The 21,164-nt window shown below is 39.5% G+C and overlaps 1 protein-coding gene across 1 annotated transcript in view; it reads left to right on the forward strand.

Annotated features, from left to right (window-relative positions):
- The window catches only part of CCDC88C (coiled-coil domain containing 88C), a 101,710-nt gene that overhangs the window by 70,512 nt on the left and 10,034 nt on the right, over window positions 1-21,164 (forward strand). The window contains exons 14-25 of the mRNA XM_059819512.1: window positions 2,006-2,143; window positions 3,376-4,446; window positions 6,812-6,939; window positions 7,851-7,992; window positions 8,656-8,844; window positions 9,219-9,380; window positions 10,513-10,790; window positions 15,325-15,468; window positions 16,975-17,161; window positions 17,392-17,537; window positions 18,967-19,056; window positions 19,863-20,104. Of these exons, the coding sequence (XP_059675495.1) occupies window positions 2,006-2,143; window positions 3,376-4,446; window positions 6,812-6,939; window positions 7,851-7,992; window positions 8,656-8,844; window positions 9,219-9,380; window positions 10,513-10,790; window positions 15,325-15,468; window positions 16,975-17,161; window positions 17,392-17,537; window positions 18,967-19,056; window positions 19,863-20,104 (2,917 nt within the window). The remainder of the gene's footprint in view (window positions 1-2,005; window positions 2,144-3,375; window positions 4,447-6,811; window positions 6,940-7,850; window positions 7,993-8,655; window positions 8,845-9,218; window positions 9,381-10,512; window positions 10,791-15,324; window positions 15,469-16,974; window positions 17,162-17,391; window positions 17,538-18,966; window positions 19,057-19,862; window positions 20,105-21,164) is intronic.

Raw genomic sequence — 21,164 nt, forward strand, 5'->3', positions numbered from 1 at the left:
ATGGATGAAGATACTAAACAGTACTTGTCCCAGCATGGATCCCTGAGGGACACCACTTGTCACTGATTTCCATCTGGACATTGAGCCGTTGACCACTACCCTCTGGATGCGACCATCCAACCAATTCCTCGTCCACCGAACCATCCACCCATCAAATCCATATCTCTCTAATTTAGAGAGAAGGATGTTGTGCGGGACCATGTCAGAGGTCTTACAGAAGTCCAGATAGAGAACATCTGTAGCTCTTCCCTTGTCCACTGATGTAGTCCCTCCATCATAGAAGGCCATTAGGTTTGAAATGTTTGAAATTGTTTTTTTAAATCTTCTCTTCCTCGAACATGCTTTTGTATTTCTCTCACACATGTGTCCCCCTAATTAGAGGGTCTACGTGTCCACAAGGGGGTGTGCTAGGGGAAGGGGGATAATAGGGGAAGTCTCTGGTTCATTGCAGAATGGTTTCTACAGTAGACAGAGGAGAGAGTAACAGTTCTTAAGGACTGTTAAAGACAAGCACATATAAAGACATAGGGCAAGAGATGAAGTGTTTTTCTCCAATGTTGTATACCTGTGTTTTTTTCTTTCCTGAGATACCCATAGTAAAATCTTGCCTCCTTGAAGTCAGTTAACTGGATTCAGATTTCATCCACTGTCTGAGACTTTCAAAAAACTGTCCGAGTATGCTTGGCTGTCTACTGATCTAGTGCTTGGAAGGATCATGTAGCCAGAACAGGATTATTCAGGTAGTACAAGAGGAGATGATACAAAAGAAAAGTCACGTACACGTTTTTTTCCCTTCTTGCAAGGTTTTCAGAGGAGCTAATAATAGAAACCGCTCCTTTTAGGCACAGTCAAGTAGTAGCAGTCCAAGTACCTATCTGTTTTCTCTGCATTCTTAACTTCTTGGACTGAAACAAGCTGTAAAGAGTAGTTTCTTCCTTGCCTCCAGTTTTCTGGGAGATGCTAATGAAGACCAGCTATTTTTGAATTACTGAGTTTATGTTCCAGCTTTCTCTGAACAGCTCCTTTGAGACCAATGAACCTTAACATGGTTACATTTCTAACTGTTAAGCCCTTCTTATCTCTGATCTGGGCAGCCCCTGCTTGTTTAAACTCTTCCTGTAATGAGGCACATGTTGACATAGGCAGAGCCCAGCCTCCAGCTATTTCCCACTTGTAAGAATTATTGTTAATACCTTTTTCATTGACATTTTCACTGTTGGCAAAGTTCATAATATGAACACAAAAAAATGAGTTGATACTTGTGCAGAGCTGTAGGTGTTCACAGTAATTTGCAAGCATAAAAAGGAATACTTCCTGACTTGGGGAGCCTCAATCTCTGAACCTCTTGCTTCTAAATACTGAAGAGCTACTGCTTTTCAGTGCTTAGTGCATTATGAGTACAACTTGCAAAGAGAGGGAGTAAGAAGACGTTGTTCACTGTAGGACTGGGACCTTATTCACAAATCTTTCAAATCCAGTATTGTTACCTGCTGTGGAAAACAGAGGGCCAACAGGGCACAGGGAGAGGGAAGGTAAACTTGGAAACTCCAGTGCTTTTCCTCTGTTCCTGACTTTTTTTTTTCTCTGTTGCTCACTGAATTGACTTAATAACTTTCTTCGCATTCACTGATAGATTAAGGCCATCAGTGATGGAGAGACTAGGAAGGAGGCAAGTCCCTCAGAAAGGTGAGCATCAGAAACTTAATCACTGACGACAGGAGCACAGCGGGGCATTCAGGCAGGCAGGTGAAGCATTTCTTACTGTTGTACCTTTGTACCTTATATGCTCTGATCTTAACAGGCATGAAGGAGATTCTTGGCACTGTGAGAAAAACAAAACAGTCCATTTCCTCCTCTGAGACTGGCAAGCTACAGAAGGGAAGGATTACATCTTTCAGCCATAGTCTCCATCTCATTCCTCTCTGGTCTTCAAAATAACTTAAAGTGCAAACAGTCATAGGGTCAAGCTGTGGCTGATGTGTTTTGGTGTGTTCTCTCCACACAGATTGAGAAGTTGCAAAATCAAATTGAAAAAGAGAAGCAAAGTAATCAAGATCTGGAGACCTTGAGTGAGGAGCTGATAAAAGATAAGGAACAGCTGCAAGTTGTCATGGAGACTCTAAAAGCTGACAAAGACAGACAGGTGCAAACTTCACAAATGTAATATAAAAGTATATGCTCAGTAAGAGTAGTTTACTGATGCTGTTTAGAGCATCTGGTTCTCTAAGGGCAATTTGGGAGCTATTAAGTGCAGGTTGAACTTGTTCAAATGTAGGTAAAAGGTTTCTTTGAGCAAAAAAGCCCAGTATGTAACCATAGGGGAAATCTTCAGGCTGTTGTAAGGACAGACCATCCCTCTTTGGGGAAAAAAGCCCTGGATCTTGCTAAATAGGATACCAACTGGTTTTAGGATGTGCAAATAAAACCCTATTTTATTGCACAAGATTGGTCTTCTGCCAGCTGTGTGTCCTGTTTGGTTTGTTTGGGTTTTTTTAGACAACCAACCTTTTTTGCTCTATTTTAAAAAGATGCTGGGAAAGCATTTATGTCTTCTGGATTGATATTTTAAATGCCCTTCAGCTTGCAGTGCCTTGAAACTATCCTATTACAGGATTGTGCAAGGTATCATCTGTATTAATTTGACTAGTGAGGAAAATACAGACACAGATCATTGGAGGCTCGTCTATATATTTTTAAGTCCTACATTTCTGTTAGAACACAGACTCTTTGTGGTAAGAATTAACGAATGCTTCACAGGCACGGCAGGAAGTAAAAATGGAAGTATCGTCAATCATCAGAAAAGCGCAGATTCTGATTTTTTTCAGGTATAAGTCCTTTTTGATTTCTGTGGATGTTGTCTAGATAAAAATCACAATTGCTTCAGCTGAAATTTGGCCAGAGGGGTAAGTGTACTGTTTTTACAGAAAGTGTGTCCCTGATGAGAACTATAACTAATACAAATTTTCAAATGTTATGCAGTTTCTGACGCCTTATCAGCAAGAACGTGTATCTTCAGATCCCAAAGATGTGAATGTAAACCTAGACAGAAAGATACCCTTTATTAGGAATAATTCTTAAGAAAGCATCCTCTCCAAGGTGTCCTCTGAAGGTCACTTGTCCACTTTCTCCCTCTGCCTCGACCTTCTCAGCTGGTAGGAGGAATATAGCACCATTTGTCATTTGTTAGAGTCCTGTGTTACCAGAGGTAACAATTTTTTTCATATATTTATGTTGTTGATTTTAGTCAGGAAAAACGGTTGATGAATTTGTCTTGCATTAAATGGACATGGTTTTGTCCTGCTTCAGAACTAATTTATACAGCACATTGTAAGGTAGATGAGTAACATTTGCATGAATTTGTTATTGTTTATGTAGATAAAGGACCTTAAACAAGAAAATGATCACCTTAATCAAGTGGTCTCATCCCTGAGACAAAGATCTCAAGTGAGCAGTGAGGCAAGAGTAAAAGATATTGAAAAAGAGAACAAGATCCTTCATGAAACTGTTACAGAGACTAGTAGCAAACTGAGCAAGCTGGAATTTGAGAAGAAACAATTGCAAAAGGATTTTGACCATGTTAAAGAAAAAGTGGAAAGAGTGGAAGAAATGGAAAAAGAACTCCATCGACTGGAGAGGGAGAATGAACAGCTCACAAAGAAAGCAGCAGCAATGAAAATAGTGACAGAAAAAGTTGAAGTTCTTGAGCAGGAGAATGGGGATCTGGAAGTGGAAAACAGGAAGCTAAGAAAATCCCTGGACACACTGCAGAATATTTCCATCCGGCTAGGGGACCTGGAAAGGGACAATAAGCAATTGGATGAAGAAAATCTGGAGCTTAGGAGAGTGGTGGAGACAATGAGGTTTACCAGCACAAAAATGGCACAAATAGAAGCAGAAAATAAAGATTTGGAGAGGGAGAAAGAGGACTTAAGGAAGACTGTGGAAATGCTAAAAGCAATGAGCAAGAAATCGGAGAGGCTGGAGTTAAGCTATCAGAGTGTCAACTCTGAAAACCAGAGACTTCAGCAAATCTTGGAGAACAGCAGCAAAAAGATCCAGGAGCTAGAAAAAGAAGTACAGGGAATGGAGAGTGAAAATCAGGTCCTCCAGAGAAACCTTGAGGAGCTAAAGATATCTGCCAAACGGCTAGAGAGGTTAGAAAAGGAGAACAAAGCCCTAGAACAAGAAATGTCTCAGCTTGAGAAAGACAAAAAAATGCTAGAGAAAGAAACAAAACGGCTTTGGCAGCAAGTGGAGCTGAAAGATGCTATTTTGGATGATAGTACAGTAAAGTTGGCAGTTGCTGAGAAAGAAAACAAGACACTAGAAAAGGAAATTGCTCGATTCAGAGATTCATCTAATAAGCTGAAAGAATTTGAAAAGGACAATAAAGATCTCATAAAGCAAGTTACAATTGATAAAAGAACACTAGCTACGTTGAGAGAGGTAAGCAAAGTAATACTACTGGTTTCAATACAATGCTATTTTTTGTTTCAGCTCTGTGAAGTTCCAAAGGGAGACAGCTGTCCCATAACTATTTAATACACGAGCTCAGAGATCTTCACAGCCTTAACAGCCATCACTGGATAGTGTTGCCTTGGAAAGTGGAACCTGCCAAAAACTGTAGTGCACCACTTTGTGTCCACAAACACACTGTCTCCAAATGACATCTTTTTTCATGCAGGATAGGGTTTTAACACAGCTCCCATACGGTAGCTGTAAACGAAAGACTTTGATACTTTCTCTAATCCTGTGAGCACAAAATTGTTTACTAACATGAGAGCTGCGGCAGGGGAGATTGACTGTTAAGCCTAGAAATTAGAGCACTTGTTGAGGACACATTAACATCCTTGTTCTAAAGCAGACGTAGCTAAGACAAGAACCATCCCAGATGACCAATCTAACACTTTAAAAAACAGCTGCTCCAAGTTTTTGCTTTACATCTACCTACAGCGTTTTTCCCCAAAAGCTTCCATGCAGAGTTGAGAGCATGCTAAGCAGCTCTGTTGTTAAGCAGCAGCAATCTCTTCCAACATCCCTCTCCAGTGCAGAATGCAGTAATCGCACTTTTCCTCATAGTCATCTTTTAAAAATACACAATTAGCATTAGGACGTTGGCAAACTGATGATGTGTGTGCCAGAACCTGACGCTCTTGTAAGTGGCCTATGAGCAGATTCAGGTTATTGCAACTTGCTCTCATTGCCTGCCTCAGCTGCTCTTGTCCTGCTGGAAACAGGGTTTCCAGTGAAAGTACATTCAAAGGAAAATGGTCAAATGCTGCTGTAGCTCAGTGAAATAAGTAAGTTAAGTAAGGCTAATGTAGAAGATTTAGGGTTTTTTTTAGTTTTTGAAGCATTAGTGTAATTTTGAGGAGGAGAAAGAGTTTATCAGTAACATTTTAAACAGTCCCAACTTGTGTTTCTATCCAACTTTCCTTATAAATAAATAAAATAATAGCATTTCTGAGAAGGCACCTTTTTAATCTTTCCCTTCTCAGACTTTGGCAAATTTCCAGTGGTGCAGACCCATACAGAAGCGTATCTTCTTTTCCTTAGTTACTTTCTATAGATTCCACAGAAGGAGTTCATGGATGTTGAAGGGACCTGTTTACAGACCATGGACTGTCACTGACCTTAACCTTACCTTTTTTTTTTTTTACCTTGCCATGTGAAAGAATGTGTGGCTAAATTTTTGCTATCAAAGGACTCATTGAATACCTACAGTTTATGTTTAACAAAGTTTTTTTTTTTAAGTTTTATTCTTGTTTCTGTTTGATATTCAGGATAGGTTTTTTTCTTACTTGAAGTGTTTCAGTAACTTTTTTCTTTCCTCATGCCTTATTTAAGAAAACTTTTGAGCAGAAACATGAGCAATGTAGTTCTCTATAGTACATTTGCATTTCAGAGAATTTTGAATGGTAGAAATCTTTGAACTTGGCTATGCACCAAAAATGATTTGTCCTTTTTAAACATGTAGGCTGGTATTATGTCTTCTCAGGTCATTTCCACACGGAGCACTTTACTGCCATAACAGCAAAGCATTGTCCCAGTATACCTTCTGGTACAAGTCTATCAAATGTCCTCCTTATATGACTTCCTTGTCTGGTTCTGCTTAAGTTTCTTCCAAAGAAACCTAAATGAAACCAGAATGGGCCAGTAGGTACCAGAATAAGTGACCAAGCTCTGTAGTATCCGAAGCTGTCCTGTGTCTTGCATGACAGTGTAATTATGCTTTTATTTAATTTTGGCAGTAATTTTTCATGTCTCAGAAACTCAGAGTCAATAATGAAAATGCACTATTACCAAGGCGCTTGGTAATAACATCTTAACCATATAATCTCAGGAAACTTTCATATTGAAGTCCTGTCACTCCTCTGTGTGTGTGCCAGTGTTGGCTTGGCTTTTCAGCAGGGCTTTTTGTCCTAGCTGAGAGGTGGGAACTCCCTCTGCTGGTGTCCCCTGACCTGCACACATCCCTTCTGTGGCACAAGGGCAGGATGTCTCCTGGCCCGCACACGTTCCCTCTTTAGGCAGTCAGGCAGGATGCCAGTGTTGGCAGAAGTAATTCAGTACAGTGAGCAAGACCAAGGCCAAAAGAAGCATTCTTCAGATTTATTCCAAGTAAACTAAAAATAAAAGCAATCAGTTTAATTTTGAACTCGGTTGTCATTGATGAAGAATTTTAGCTGACCTTCTTAGAACTAGGACTTTATCCAATGACTTTTTCAATACTTTAAAAAAAAAAATCCATAGTGTCGGATAATTATCACCACCCTTTGCACAGCAACTAATCATGTTAGTGCTGTTACAGGATTTGGTCCTGGAGAAGCTGAAGAGTCAACAGTTGTCTAGTGACCTGGACAAACTGAGCCAGGAACTGGAGAAGATAGGCTTGAACAAAGAGCTGCTGCTACAGGATGACAACGGCAATGACGACAGGTAAGGAAACTGAGCTCTCTTAGTCATTCTTTTGTCTTTGCAGGCATTTCCTTAGCCTAACTCAAGCCCTTTGCCTTTCTTTTTGGTTCTCATCTGTCTCACTCCAATTACCCTTACAAATTTTGGATAGAAAGCATATTTTTCTGTAGCGAGCTTGGCAGTATACTGCAGGTTTCGCAAAACTTTTTCTTGGATGGATGGAAGAAATGCTACTTTTCTCTTTCCATGCTAGCCAGTGTTACTACAGCCCCCCTCTACTCACCAGCAGAGTAGCTGGGTAGGTATTTCAGTGTGTATTCCTCCTCATATTCTCTTTACAAGTAAGAAGAGTGTCTATTTAATAGACAGTGTCTGTCATTACTCCATGTAATTGGTGATCCAACCACCTGTTAATATAAACATAGATGTTGCCTAAGAAATTCCTGATTGCAAGGAATTCCTTTGTAAGTCCTATAGTAATGAACAAAGAAACACCCACAACTCGTGTATATAGGCCTCTTGGTAAGACCTAATTAGAGAAACATACCCATCTCGCAGGAGTCTTTAGAATCTACAGTAGATTTTTCTCCTTGTCAAGAATGTACTAAAGAGCCATGAGAAGAAGAAATTTCTGTAGTGTAATTAGGTGAAAATTAGAAAAACTTATTTTAAGTTATGTAGCTCTTAGATATTTCTGTAGAACCATGCTGGCATTACCTCTAGTAAAATTGATTGGATTTTCCAAAAGCAGGTTTCCCAGCTATAATGTATCAGTAGCAATCTGCAGTAGTAGAGGAAATAATTTTCCTGAAGAAGCAAACACATGTAATGTAACATGTAGTGAGATTCAGAACGGGTAAAGGTGAAGTCTCTATAGATGGTGGCTCATATCCTAGTGGCAGACATTGGAAAGCTATTCTCATGTCTTTCAGAAAGTACAAGATTCTGGAGGGCAAAACTGAATCAGCACTAAAAACAACACTAGCTGTGAAAGAGGAAAAGATTGCAATGCTGGAAGCTCAAGTGAAAGATTCTCTGAACTTGAACCAGCAGTTACAGAATGATCTAAATATGGTAAGAGATTAACTGAATTTTCATTCTTAACAATGCAGTTCTGCACATTTATATGTGGAGGGGTGTTTTTTTGGTTTTGGTTGGGGTTTTTTGGTTGGTTTTTTGGGGGGGAGGTGGGGTTTTCTTTTTTTTTTCTTTTACTCAGCAAGAACAGATTATCTCTACTTTTCACCCATCACCACCACATACACATACTTCCCAAAAAACCTTTTTTTGACTGGCTTGCTTTCTCTTGTCCCTTTCTATATAATGGCACCAATTTCAGCAAAATTGTTGGGCTGGGGGCATGGCAAGAGTTTTTTTTACATAACCACTATTTGTAATCTCTATTTTCCCATGTTTCTTTCATTGCTATGGTGTTGTTTTTCTGCCTTGTTTAATGTAAGCATAGGCTGAGGAAGAGTGCAGTTGGAACATGTCACCTAAGAACAGCCTGTTTGTTAGGTGACAGTGAGCTTGAGCCAAAGGGCACCTGACTGGAGGCCAAGAGACATGGATTCCTCCACCTGTCTGTGTCTCAGCTTCCCCATCTGCAAAGTGAGGGTAATGGTTCTTGAATCCCTTAAAGTCCCTACAGTGCAAGAGAGGAACTGCATATCCCATTATTAATAGAAAATCCCACTTTTAAATCAGTGTTGAAGGTTGTTGCTTGCTGCTTTGTAGGTAAAGAAGGACTTTGATGCACTTAAGCAGACTCAGCAAGACGGGCAGTATACTCAGAAGTCACAGATGTATTCTGCAGAGAAACTCATTCCTAACCACCAAATGAATGAGAAATTGGAAACGGGACACCGAGAAGCGACCATGGAACTGCTGAAACTGAAGGACAGAGCAATTGAACTGGAAAGGAATGTAAGCCCTTCCCCTTCTATTTCCTGTTAACCCTCAAAGTTCCCTTATGATCATGAGTGAGTTGCTGGGAACTGGATTTTTGAGCTTACAGGAATCTAGTGGGTTTTCTGGAGCACATAAGTCTACCAAATTCCTCAGGTATCTCTTAGGACTGCATGAGACTTCAATGCTGTATGTGTCTTGTATGACATCATTGCAGGGATTAATCCTGTGTATCTGTCCTACCTTCATTTAATGCTGGGAAGAGTTTGCTTTTGCACATTTGTTGCAGAATGATTGTCACTAATTGGTTCTCATCTTTGATAGGACTCCAAATGATCAGGACAGCTGTTTCATTTCTTCCTGTCACCCCTTCAATGCCATCTCTCTTTCAGAATGCAGCCCTGCATACTGAGAAGCAGCTGCTTAAAGAACAGCTGAAGCATTTGGAAACACAGAATGTGTCCTTCAACAATCAGATCCTGACACTACAGAAGCAAAACGTCTTCCTTCAGGAGCACAACACTGCTCTGCAGACACAGATGGCCAAACTGCAGGTCAGGACAGCCTTGCACCTCTGTGCCAGAAGGCTGGATTTGGTTATAGTAGTGTGGAGATGATGACAACTAATAAGAAAATGTTTGTATTGTTAGGCCAATGTAGTGATGTAAAGATGAGGCCCATAAGGTGGAGCTTATTTTGAGGTCTGAATTTCTCCAAGCTAGGAGGGAAATGGGGTCTGTAGCTAATGTCTGATAGCTATCTTCGTTAAGAAGGTAGTTATTTAGAGAGACGTTTGTAAAATCAACACAGCAAAATCCAGATGTGTTATTCCAGAAGCTACACTTCTGGAATAAAAGATCTTTGCTCTTTTTTCTGTTAATGCCATACCTGTGAAAGAGCTTGGAAGAAATGGGAAGAGGACACAAGTCAGCTCCCAAGAGGCATTGTAGCAATGGGTTCCAATCACAATTTTCACACTTTCAGGCAAAATGTCAAAGTTGCCAGTGGAAAACAGATACTCTTAAACGTTACTTTAATTTTGAAAAAATAAACTTAGCTTGAGAAAGAGAACAGTTTTAAAGGACAACATTGGATTAGCTCTAATTTTTTTGATGGGAGTTTCCCTTTTCAAGCTTTTCCTCTTGCATATTCACAGATTATTTTTTTTTTTGTTCACTTATTTCTCACCTGCAATTGAAGCATATAAGCAACATATAAAATCAGCGCACTACCTATCTACTGAAATCAGACTTGTTAGGAGTGCTGCCCCCGTACATAGTGGTGCAGTTAATTTTGTTGAGTTTGGGTGAAATTAAGTTTTCATTACTTGTACACAAACATGGGGTAACTGTGGGTTTGGACATGATTGTCAGACATGCAGTTGAGTTGCGAGTATTCCACTTCATCTTGGTCTTCAGGCTCAAGAGCTTCTGCTAGTAAAACAGCGTTGCTTCATTTTGGAGGTTATCCTGATACTTTTCAGACTGCTGATAGCATGGCTTTATATGGTGCATACTACCAGCAGTACCAAAATGATGCCAAATTGTCCATAAATGTCTTAATTTTACAAAGCAGTGGATGCATTCTTCATTAACTCCATACAGATATAAGCTGGTACTGCATGTTTGTTGTATGTACCAGTAGGTGTAAATAAATAATGCTTGCTTTTTATTTGAGAAACTTTAGGTAGAAAATTCAACCCTCAGCTCCCAGGGTGCTTCACTGATGGCCCAGAATGCTTTACTCCAAAATCAGCAGACAGCCAAGGAGAATGAGAATGAAAATCTACTGAAAAAGAACGAGCAGCTGAAAGCTGAGTATGAGTCATTGCTTCAGGACCATGAACACCTTGCTTCACTGCATGAACGGCAGTCCGCAGAATATGAAATGCTAATAAACCAGCACAGCTGCCTGAAAACATTACACAAAAACCTGGATCTGGAGCACAAAGGTCTGGGTGAGAGGTACGCACGTTGCAGATTTTAGACCTCTAAAGGTGGCAGACCACAGATGACTCTGGTGATACTTAGCAAACATGGGCTTGGGTCTTGGGAATGCTTTGTCAGAAGTAGCTTAAATGTCTTTGCTATATTTAAGGATCTGTGTTATAATAACATACAGCCTTAAAAAGATTCTATCAGTTCTACTGTGTGGGGTTTCTTTATAGTCATACAGTAAGGTCTGCAAGTCACCTAGAAATTACCTATTTCTGACTAGTAGGTATCTTGAGAAATTTAAATCATGGAAGATTGTGTGTGGCATCAACCTCATGTCAAAGGAGGCTCTCTGAAGGAAGCCGTATTGAGCTAGCTATGAGACACTGTTGTATTATTTATTTTCTCCTAATTCTCGTAATTTAAATCAAATTAATTTTGCTTCAGGCCCTTCAATTGAATTGTGAAATCAGAGTTACCTGTTTATTGTTTAGTCTGGAGTCACTGTCATTTTCTGACAATTGTGCATGGATCGAACAATGTATATAATGTGCTACTACAAAAATGCCACCCCTCAAAAATTCTCTTAGACAATTCAGTGATTTTCCTCAAAATACCTGTATTTAGGTTCAGTTTCTGTGTGAGACCACAAGTTGGGTTTAGAGCAACTCAGTGGTGATCTTTGAGGGTGGACTACAAACTGGTGCTAAACTTTTCTTTCCCAAAGACCAAGGAGCTGGCAATACAACGTGTGGTAGATTTTGATAAAATACAGAAATAAACCTATTGTGATTAAAATACCCACCAGGGCTGTGTGACAAGACAGCTGCTTGGCTGTCAACTAAATGAGCTGTAAGTGATTACACAGCCACTGTTCCTTCTTACCGAGACTCTCTCAGACTGATTAATGGTTTTCATTGATTCAGGCTTTGCTTGAGATTATCACACTGCGGTGTTTTGAGGCAGTTTTCTGGGTTCTTTCTTTTCTTGATGATTAAACAGTTCTAGCCTAAGGAAAAAGTGGTTTTCTAAAAATAGGTTATCTCTAGTGATAAGTGCTCAGATCACCATTGTAAACATTAACAGTTTGGACTGTCTGTTACAGAGATCTGACTGCCAGTGAGAGATGTTGCAGGGGAGCAGATGGTGGCCTTTTCTATACTCAAAGCAGGTTGATTTTAACAGTTTTAAGAGTGCAGTGTCCTCCTCAGCAGACCAGTCTCAAAAGGTACTTATCAAGGTGATTTGTCCAAGGACAGCCTGTGTCTCCATTTGGCTGTCAGAAAAAAAGAGAGAAGCCACTTTTTTTGGTTTTCCTCCATCGTGTGCTATGTGTAGTTCAGCTGGCTGAGGGAGCAGAGGGGAGAAAGTTAGAAAAACAGCTGTAAGAAAACTGTTTTCTTCTGCCATTCTGAGGCATTTAACTGCTAAAGTGAAGTATCTCACTTTTAATTTCAGCTAGAATGTACCACCTGCTAAATTTTCCCAGGGCAGCTCAGTGCAGGCAAGAAATTTGCTTGTGCAGTGTCTAAGACGGGTTTTGCTTGTCCCAGCTTCAAGGTAATTGTTTTTTCTCAGTTGGTGACAGCACTGTAATCATAGTTCTGTTGCCTAAGGCAGGATTGCACTCCTGCACAAACCTCTGGCTGCAGCTCATCTAGAAAAATCCACAGCAACTTTAGTTAGCTTGTAGACTCCTAGCACCGTGTACAGCCAAGGTCCCCAAGGTTTGTGTAGTTCACTCTGATGTATTCTAACCACAGAATATTTTCTGCACCTGAGCAAACTTCATTAAACCTCCCTCAGCTCTATCTGCACAGTATTAGCACTGCAGTGGGGATTTAATGATGGGTTGTGTGTAACTGCAGTGAAATGGCCTATCACAGCGCAGCAAACCACAGACATGTGGGCTTGACTTAGCAAGAAAAGGGGACTTGGTATGTTGGGGCCATTTACCATTAATAGCAGTTTCTTGACTTTGCGGTGTTTGGCTGACCGTCTCAGTGAACACAGAAAGGCTGGACTCTTTTGCTGCATATTTTTAAATTGCTTTACATATTGCACATTACCAAGGAGAGGTAATAACTTAATAGCTACAGTTGATTAGCAGATCCTTGAGCATTTCTTTGTGGCTTACTCTGGAGAATTCTAATCCTGCAGAGACACTGGAAGAACTCACCTCGCTGGAAAAACACAATCCCTGGAGGGTTACATATTGCAGGGACTTGTATTATTATGTTACCAGTGCTGGGTTCCTTCTGCCGCATGCTTTTTATCATAGCTGAACATTTTTAAAGTTCTCTCAGTCACAAATACCTACCCACAGTATTTCTCCTAACAAAGCAGCAGAAAGAGTAAAGAGGAATATGATTCTTCAGTCCCAGGAATGGATTGTGTCAGAGCCAAAGTGGATTTTATTTGCATGTATAAGAAAATCTTTTTAAAACCCCTCTGTCCAAGTGCCTGATGCTTAAAGTAGAGTGAACGTGGGTATTGAATAGCCTACAGGATGGTTAACCTTGTCGCTGGTGGTAGAGCTTGTCAGGTTGCACAAATCCTGCTCAGTTGGTAGGCTCCATGCTGAATCTGGACTACAAGAAAATTTTGCCTGGGGATTTCTTTAAGACTCCAGAGATGCAGAATCACTTGATTTTTGCAGACAGTCTCTACTTTCTTACCTTTCACCTAATATCTAGGGGAGCAGCTGTGGTCTACCTCAGGGGTTCTCGTGCTCAAAGGCAGCATGTGGAGCTGGGCCAAGCAGGTAAAACTGGACCAGTTTACTGCTTCCTTCTAAGTAGCCCTCTTTAAAAAATTGAGGGCTTGGATAAAAATGAACGGAGTAAGCCCTATCATACAGAAATGGCAAAACAATTCACAACGCAGTTTCTGCAGAGGCAGCCATTGTAATCTCTGCCAAGGGACTGACTGTGGAGTTTGTCTTCTCAGACTCTGGATTGGCATGCAGTCTTAGATCCTTCTTGGAGCTGGATGTGAAACCTTCCTCTGCTTTCAGGTTCTTCCATTTGTTGTACGGACATTGAATTTGAAATGTCCTGGAGCTGAATGGAGGAAGAAAACAAATAAATAAGGTTAATTAAACTCCACTGCTGTTACTGGGAATGAATAGCAAAAAGCAGCTTTTGTCTGGGAGACAGGTACTTTTCTGTGTGGGCTTTCAATGGACTGGAATTTGGGACAGGCTGTAATTTGACGCTGGGATGAAGGGAATGGTAGCTTGAAAGAAAAACAAGTTGGCAGGAATCAGTGGTTTTGGTGCTGTCTGCTGCTTTTGTTTTTGTTTTGAAGTTTTCATGACTGCAGAGTAACTGTGCTCTGCATTCATCTCTCCTGGGATGAGGGTCACAGATAGATGATGCTTGTTCACTCTAGCTTTTTCAAGCAATGCTGCATCTTCCACCTAGTTGCTGTTTTAAAATTGGGTAGAGGATGTTTCTCCATGACCTGCACAGGTGTATCTGCCCAGGGATATTTTGGGGCAATATCCTTTTATCAGTCACAGAAAAATGTGCTGATGACTTTTGACGTTCACTACACCAGTGTCCCCAGTGGCTTCTCTGGTGTCTGTGTATGGGCACAGACCCTGGCAGAGGCCACCAAAGTTAAAAAAATCTTCTGAGAACAGCGTGCTGTTTTGAGAAGTGGTCTCAAGCCACCTCGTTCTTTGCAGCATTTTCCAAATGCAGGCAGTGAGCCTGCCTAATTGATGCCTGTGCCAAGTATGAGGGGAGTTCTTCCACACCTCCTGTTATTTTAGCATTCGAGAGATTGAAATTAAAGACATAGTTGATGGCATCTGCCCTCTGTCTCTGCCTGTCTCCCTGTCCTGAATGATTTATGCACAAATTGTATAAACCAAGTAATAGTGGAAACCTGGATGTGAACATCAGTGTTGCTCTTGGGTTTCTCACTGGTGAACAAGTAGAGCCACTCAGGCAGGTGGGTCAGCCCCTGCTTAAAGGTGTTTTGCTGTCAGCTCACTGATACTAGCCTCATCATCTGTCTGGAACATGGAGGAGATTATTACCTATGCAGGATGCTATTACCTATGTATATAACCTAATATGCATTAGGTTGTTACCTAATAAACTGTTTCTCATTTCACTGCTTTCTTGTTGCTTTTTGGCTGCTGCTTTCTGCTCTTTAGTCAGGGTTTTGAAACCTGCCACTGACAATTATTTGTGAACGGGATTCCAGTTTAATGGTGCGGTTTCCACTCACACTGGAGACTCACAGGCTTTTTACTGAACGATCAGAATCTGAAATTGAAATAAGGTTCTGGCAATTGCATTCCAGTTTGCTTTAAAAATGCATTTGTTTTCTAAAAGCCTCCCTGCTGACGTATAGACTAAGCTGAATTTCCATGCATAGTGTGGAATTCTTCAGCCTTGGTAGATGTTTGACCACACAAATGTGTATGAAACTAGGCAGGCAGGGGAAAAAAAATCCTTTCTAGTCATTGTAGTATTACCTATTAAAAATCTTAAACTAGAGGAAGAAAAATGTGTAAATGAAAGCTGAGAGTGTGCTACTCTTTTTGCAGATATAACAGTTTAATGAAACACAAGGCAGAATTGGAAGAGTTGGAAATAGTTTTAAAAACTGAGAGAGAGGTTCTGCAACAAGAGAGGAGATCAAATGCAATAACCACTGGGGAAAATCAGAAGCTGAGGGAGGAACTGGACAGGTATGGTTCCCTTGCTAAATTCTTGTATATATCATTAAAAAGTCAACTATGCAAAACACACAGTTCTTTTGCTGTGTTAACTGTAGCTCCAGAATACCTTCATTAATGTGTCTATTAATTTTTCTCAATTTCTGTCTTGTTAATTTGATCATTTTTGTTAACTCATTTAAGATTATCAGCTTCATGGACATGGTCAACAAATACCATTGTTCAGTGCTTCAAACATGGTCTGATCCTGGGACTTTTGCTCATTCAAAATAAGCTTCCACGTGTGGTTCAGTTCACAAGTGTTTCTGTAATGAATTGTTTCCAAGTGCTTGTCTTTAAGTAGAACTACAAATACCCAAAGCTCCCAATAATATCTAGAGTTGTGTGAAATGGTTCCTACACTTCTCTTTTCCCTTAAGGAGAACTGTATTATGTTTTTTAGACAATATGATTTAGTTCTAGGAGTTACCATTGCTCTTTATTTTCTGCTGCCCAGAGAAAGCTGCTGTTTGTTAATACTCGAAAGAGACTTGATTCTTGTTATTAAAAGTGGGCTTAGTGATTCGTATAATCACTGGGTAACTGTTAACTCATGTCAAAACCCCTTTTGTGAGCTAGCATCCAAACTTCACATAATGCAGCAGTAAAACATACACGCCCCTCCAACCTGTATCGCTACTGGGGCTCTCTCCGCTATAACCAGTTCAGTGCTACTATTGAGAAATAGTTTGTATGACATTGGCCCCTTATTTGTACCAAAGTTAAAGCAATGTCAGATTGAATCGTATTTTAAAATCACATGTTACGTTCAGTCACAAAAGTTTCATGTGCTGTCCCAGTTGTAATGTACTTGAGAACACTGCAGAGCTCTGCAAAGGAGGTTTCCTCAAGCTTGCTGTTTTCAACTCAGTTTCTCTAGGGACAAAGGAAGATGTTGCAAACTGTTGATTGCAATGCTGGCAGAGAGCAAGGCTTAACTGATCTGTCAGCAGATACAGAACTTTTTCATGTATCTATTTATTGAATTTTATGCCTTCATGATTTGTAGACATTTTTAGATTTACCAAAAGCTATAAAAGAATGCCACAGTATCATCTTACAACATTACAATGTCTCACAGTTGAGGACACTTTAATGCTCATATTTCATGCATCAGGAAAAAATTATGTGACTGTTCTTTATTTGTGCCAAATAGAGCTACCTTTATATCCAAACGCTCTTAAATACATTGTGCCTCAGAAATTTGTGGTGTGCTTCTTACACATTGAGGAAATAGCAGTTTTATGTTTAATCTATTTTCCTTTCAGTTCTTTTGTAGATTTGAAATATTTTATAATGCTATTACTACTTTCATAATAAAATTTTATTATATGCTTAGAATAAAAATGTCTTTAGGAGTTAGTCTTTGGAACTTAATGTTTGATTTAGTGACAGCTGCACACTGATGGTGTGGTCTTTTAATGTGAGGTACTTTCTATGAAGTGTCCTTCATAAGCCTGCTGGCATCTTTGTGTTTAGGGTGAATTTCTTGCACAACCAACTAAAGGCAGAGTATGAAGGGCTGCATTCACACACTAAAGAGCTGAAAACTTCCTTGAACAACTCTCAGCTGGAGCTGAATCGTTGGCAGGCTCGCTATGATGAGCTGAAAGAACAGCATCAGTCCATGGATATTTCTCTGACCAAGCTGGATAACCACTGTGAGGTGAGTAGCTATAGGCAGGTATACTGCTGGGTTCGTTAGTGCTAACATTCATTGTGTGAAGTTTTTGGCACAGTATGCCAAAGGTCAAGCTATGTGGTCATAACACCCCCATATATTTTGAAGTTTATCGATTCGTATCCTAGATTGCTATACTATTGTGTTAGCTTGATTATGGTGCACTTCCAGGGAAGGCAGATGCAGAGGAGAGATTAATCTATTTTGTTTAATAGCTGCTGTCACGTCTAAAGGGAAACCTGGAAGAAGAAAACCATCATCTCCTGAGTCAGATTCAGATGCTGAGCCAGCAGAATCAAATGTTACTGGAGCAGAACATGGAGAACAAGGAGCAGTATCATGAAGAACAGAAACAGTACATGTAAGAAACTAGAGATTTGAATTGTGAAATCTAAAAAAGTCATCTAGACAAACACAGAATACAAATCATCTATCAGGAGTAGGACAGGCAGGCGAGTGATAGGTCTACTTGATATCTGGCTAGAGAAGTAGATGTTTAGGAGGAGATATGTAATGGGGAGAAGCTACAAAATTTCTTCACATTGCCTTACCACATAGGAGTGTTCAGGAAACACCTGGACAAGCACAGCTCTTTTCAAGTAATGTACATGAACCCATGTGGAAAACTTAGTTATAAAAGATGTAATGCTAAACCCAGTGGTACTTCTCAAAGGTTTCTGAAGAGCTGGGAAAACAGCTGAGTTGCAACAAAAATTTAGTTTTATGAAAGTCATTTTTATGTTTAGATTCCTGAGGAATAGCAAATATTCATACTCCTGTAGTTTTTGTCATTTGCATTATAAGAAATACTGCCTTTAATGTTGTTTTTAAGGATGTGGTTGTCAACATACATCACTGTGTCCCCCATGCACGGGGTGACACACTTAAGTGAGATACTCTGTTTAAATATATTGTACATTTTATAAAGAATCCTGTTCTCACTGCAGTGAATTTCTCTTATAGCTATGAAAGAAGGAAGAAAAGTGTTCCCAAGAATTTTAGTCTAAGCATCTCGGGGTGATGCGGGAGTTACTGACTGAGTTTTATTTCAGTACTGAATTATATGGTTGAAATGGTAGAAATTGTTTGCTGAAATTGGCTGAATACAGTTCAAATGTACTCTAAGCGTATTTATCCAGGTGTTTGACAGTTCTGTGATGGAGGTACATTAGACCTACTACTTGAATGAAAAAAGATTTGCTAACATCCGCTGTGCAGGTTAAAAATAATGAGTAAAAAAAATAGTAAGATTACATGGCACTGCTGAAAGTGCTTTGACACTGCTCACAGAATACCAAAGTAGTCTTAAAAAGATCAAACATTATTTATTTCTGTAGTTACAACAGAATAAGCAGAACAGAAATAAAATACCCGGTTATCACATAGACAAGAAGTTCGAACTATGTAAGGATCTTAAACCTTGAGTAATTGTCAGTGTCTGTGAATAAGACTGAACAATCAGCAAACGAATTTTCAAAAAACAAAATAAGATTAATCTTGACACCCACCAAACAAACTCTACCTGAGTTATTAGTGAGTAATCTAGCACAAAGCTACTGTTCTTTCACCTTTCATGCTTATTGCACAAAAATCACCCATTAGCAAGTTTGGTAGGTTTTTGCATTTGCCCTCTCTAAAAAGACAGTGAATGAGCTCAGTAGGATTCTGAAGGTTATGCGATAGGAAGATATTTCAGTCTGTTTCCTCTCGTGGTGGCTTTTCGTCTTCAATTTTTTGATTATGCTTAATTTCGTACAGATGGTTCAGAATGTGCTTTTCCCCCCTCACAGTGATAAATTGAATGCCTTAAGGAGACACAAGGAAAAACTTGAAGAGAAGATAATGGATCAGTACAAGTTTTATGATCCTACTCCAAAAAAGTAAGTCCCATTTGGGTTCAGTTCTGCTATGGTAGATTTGTGAGGGTGAGAAAGAGCTCTCCGTAACTGGAGATAACAGAAATTTCATCTGCAGTAAGGACAGTGTCATCTTCACTCTCACTCCGCAAGCCATTCCCTGAAGCAGCAGGTTGTGTTAATATAGAACACAGAACCTCATGTGGGGCCCTCTGTTTTACTACTGGAATCTGAAACAGTATTAATTGGAAAAGAGCCACTTTGCCCTAAGGAATATCATCCCTAAGAGGGGGGAGGGACCCCCAATATGGTGACTAAGCAGCAGTAGGAGCTTCCAGAGCTGCTCTTTCAAAGGGGATAAGCAGTCCATCAAAGGACTTTAAAAAATTGTTTTAAGAACAATAAAAAAGAGCCAAGCTAATTCCATCACACATAGTTCTGCCTGATAGCCTTAGCAAAGAGAGGGATTAATCTTTAAAGCAGTTTTCATTTCTTTGCTTCTTTCAGTCTGTTCCTGTAGTAGAGCTTTTCACACTGTTAAAATGTTTTATATGCATCCATATGTGTAGTTTAGATTTCTAGCAGAGGGAATGGTTGTCTTTATCACATCTCTCATGCTGAAGAAATATTTCTGTAAAATAATTTTGACTTTGGGAGAGAAATGGATCTCAAGCTCTGTGAAATTCATGCTGCATCTTTCCAACCAATTCATGACAGTAAACAAATAAGAATGCAGGATGGCTTGATGCCTTTAGCACAGCTGTAAACTTCTTTGGGGAATATTTCTTGTAGTGTTTTATTAATCCTATTCACAAAACCTGCTTTTTCAGGAAAAACCACTGGATTGGAGCCAGAGCCTTAGTCAAACTAATCAAGCCAAAGAAGGAGACTACAAGGGAGCGGTTGAAACCAGCGGCAGAAAGCCCTCCATGGCACTCTGAATCCCCAGAGGTGGTAAACTCTCCATCTGCCTCCCAAAAACCAAAACATCAACAAGAGACTCAGGATAATACCTCTCAAGGGTCAAACTCTGTGGAAGAGAGAGACAACCCTGGTGGTTCTTCAAACAAAGGTAAGGAATGCCCAGACTAAATTCATGGGCTGAACAGTGTTTTTTGAAAAGATTTAATATATAGGATATGTTAATACTCCATCACGTTATGTTTTATATCCCCTTTTTTAGTAAACTAAAACTTTCAATAAGCAAAAAAACCCTAAATTAAAAAGCAGAATAAACTAAAAGGTGGGGGTTTTTTTGTTTTGTTTTTAGTTTGGTTTGTTCCTTTTATCTACTACTTCTCCCTTCAGCTTTTGTATATGGTTTCTTGGTTTGCCTGAATGTATTGTGTGTTATTGAGTAAGTTGGTGGAAACACTTCATTTACTGGGGTTTTGCAACAAAGCAGTTTAAAGTTGGACCGTATAATATTAGCAACTATTTTCTTCAAATAGGTAATAGCTGGTCTTATAGCCACTGCCAGGAGATGGCGCACATGCAAAAGAAATAACAGAAAATGCTAATTTATTGTAATCTAATTGTTTTGGAGGATGATACCATGTTTTGACTTTGAATCAAGCTAAGAATTTCTTAACGTAAAATGATTAAATCATTTTTTTTGAGCACTCTAAGGCAAACGTAAGGAAGATGGAATGATTTCTTTTTCTGTTTAGTTATTTCATACAGTAAATCAGGTGTTCCTAATTACGGGAAATTTAAAAGAAAGCTCCTCAAAATAAATACTCTCTGATTTTTATTAAAGGTAATCGATATCTCAAGCTTTGCTTATTCTATTGAGATCACTTCTGTCAGCTTCTATATCTAGATCGTTGTCCTCCAGGAATACTTTTCAAGAAGCAGTTTTGAAATTAATCCTTAAATAATAATTCCTGTCTTCCTACTGGGCAGTGTGGGAAACAGAAGGGAGGCAACTGAGGAGGGTAGAACTGTTGTTATAAACTACTACAAGTGTCTGTCTAGCTGAAGTTTTTGTTTTGATTGGGGTTTATATTTCCCTTTCTCCATTCTAATTCTTCAAGGTTGTTGAATTACTTAAAATAAAAATGCGTATCTCAGATCACCCATGTGATTCCAGGAGATGTTAAGTGTTTAACATGCATCCAAAGTTCAACCTG

Source organism: Gavia stellata, chromosome 7, assembly GCF_030936135.1.
Source record: "Gavia stellata isolate bGavSte3 chromosome 7, bGavSte3.hap2, whole genome shotgun sequence".
Lineage (NCBI taxonomy): Eukaryota > Metazoa > Chordata > Aves > Gaviiformes > Gaviidae > Gavia > Gavia stellata.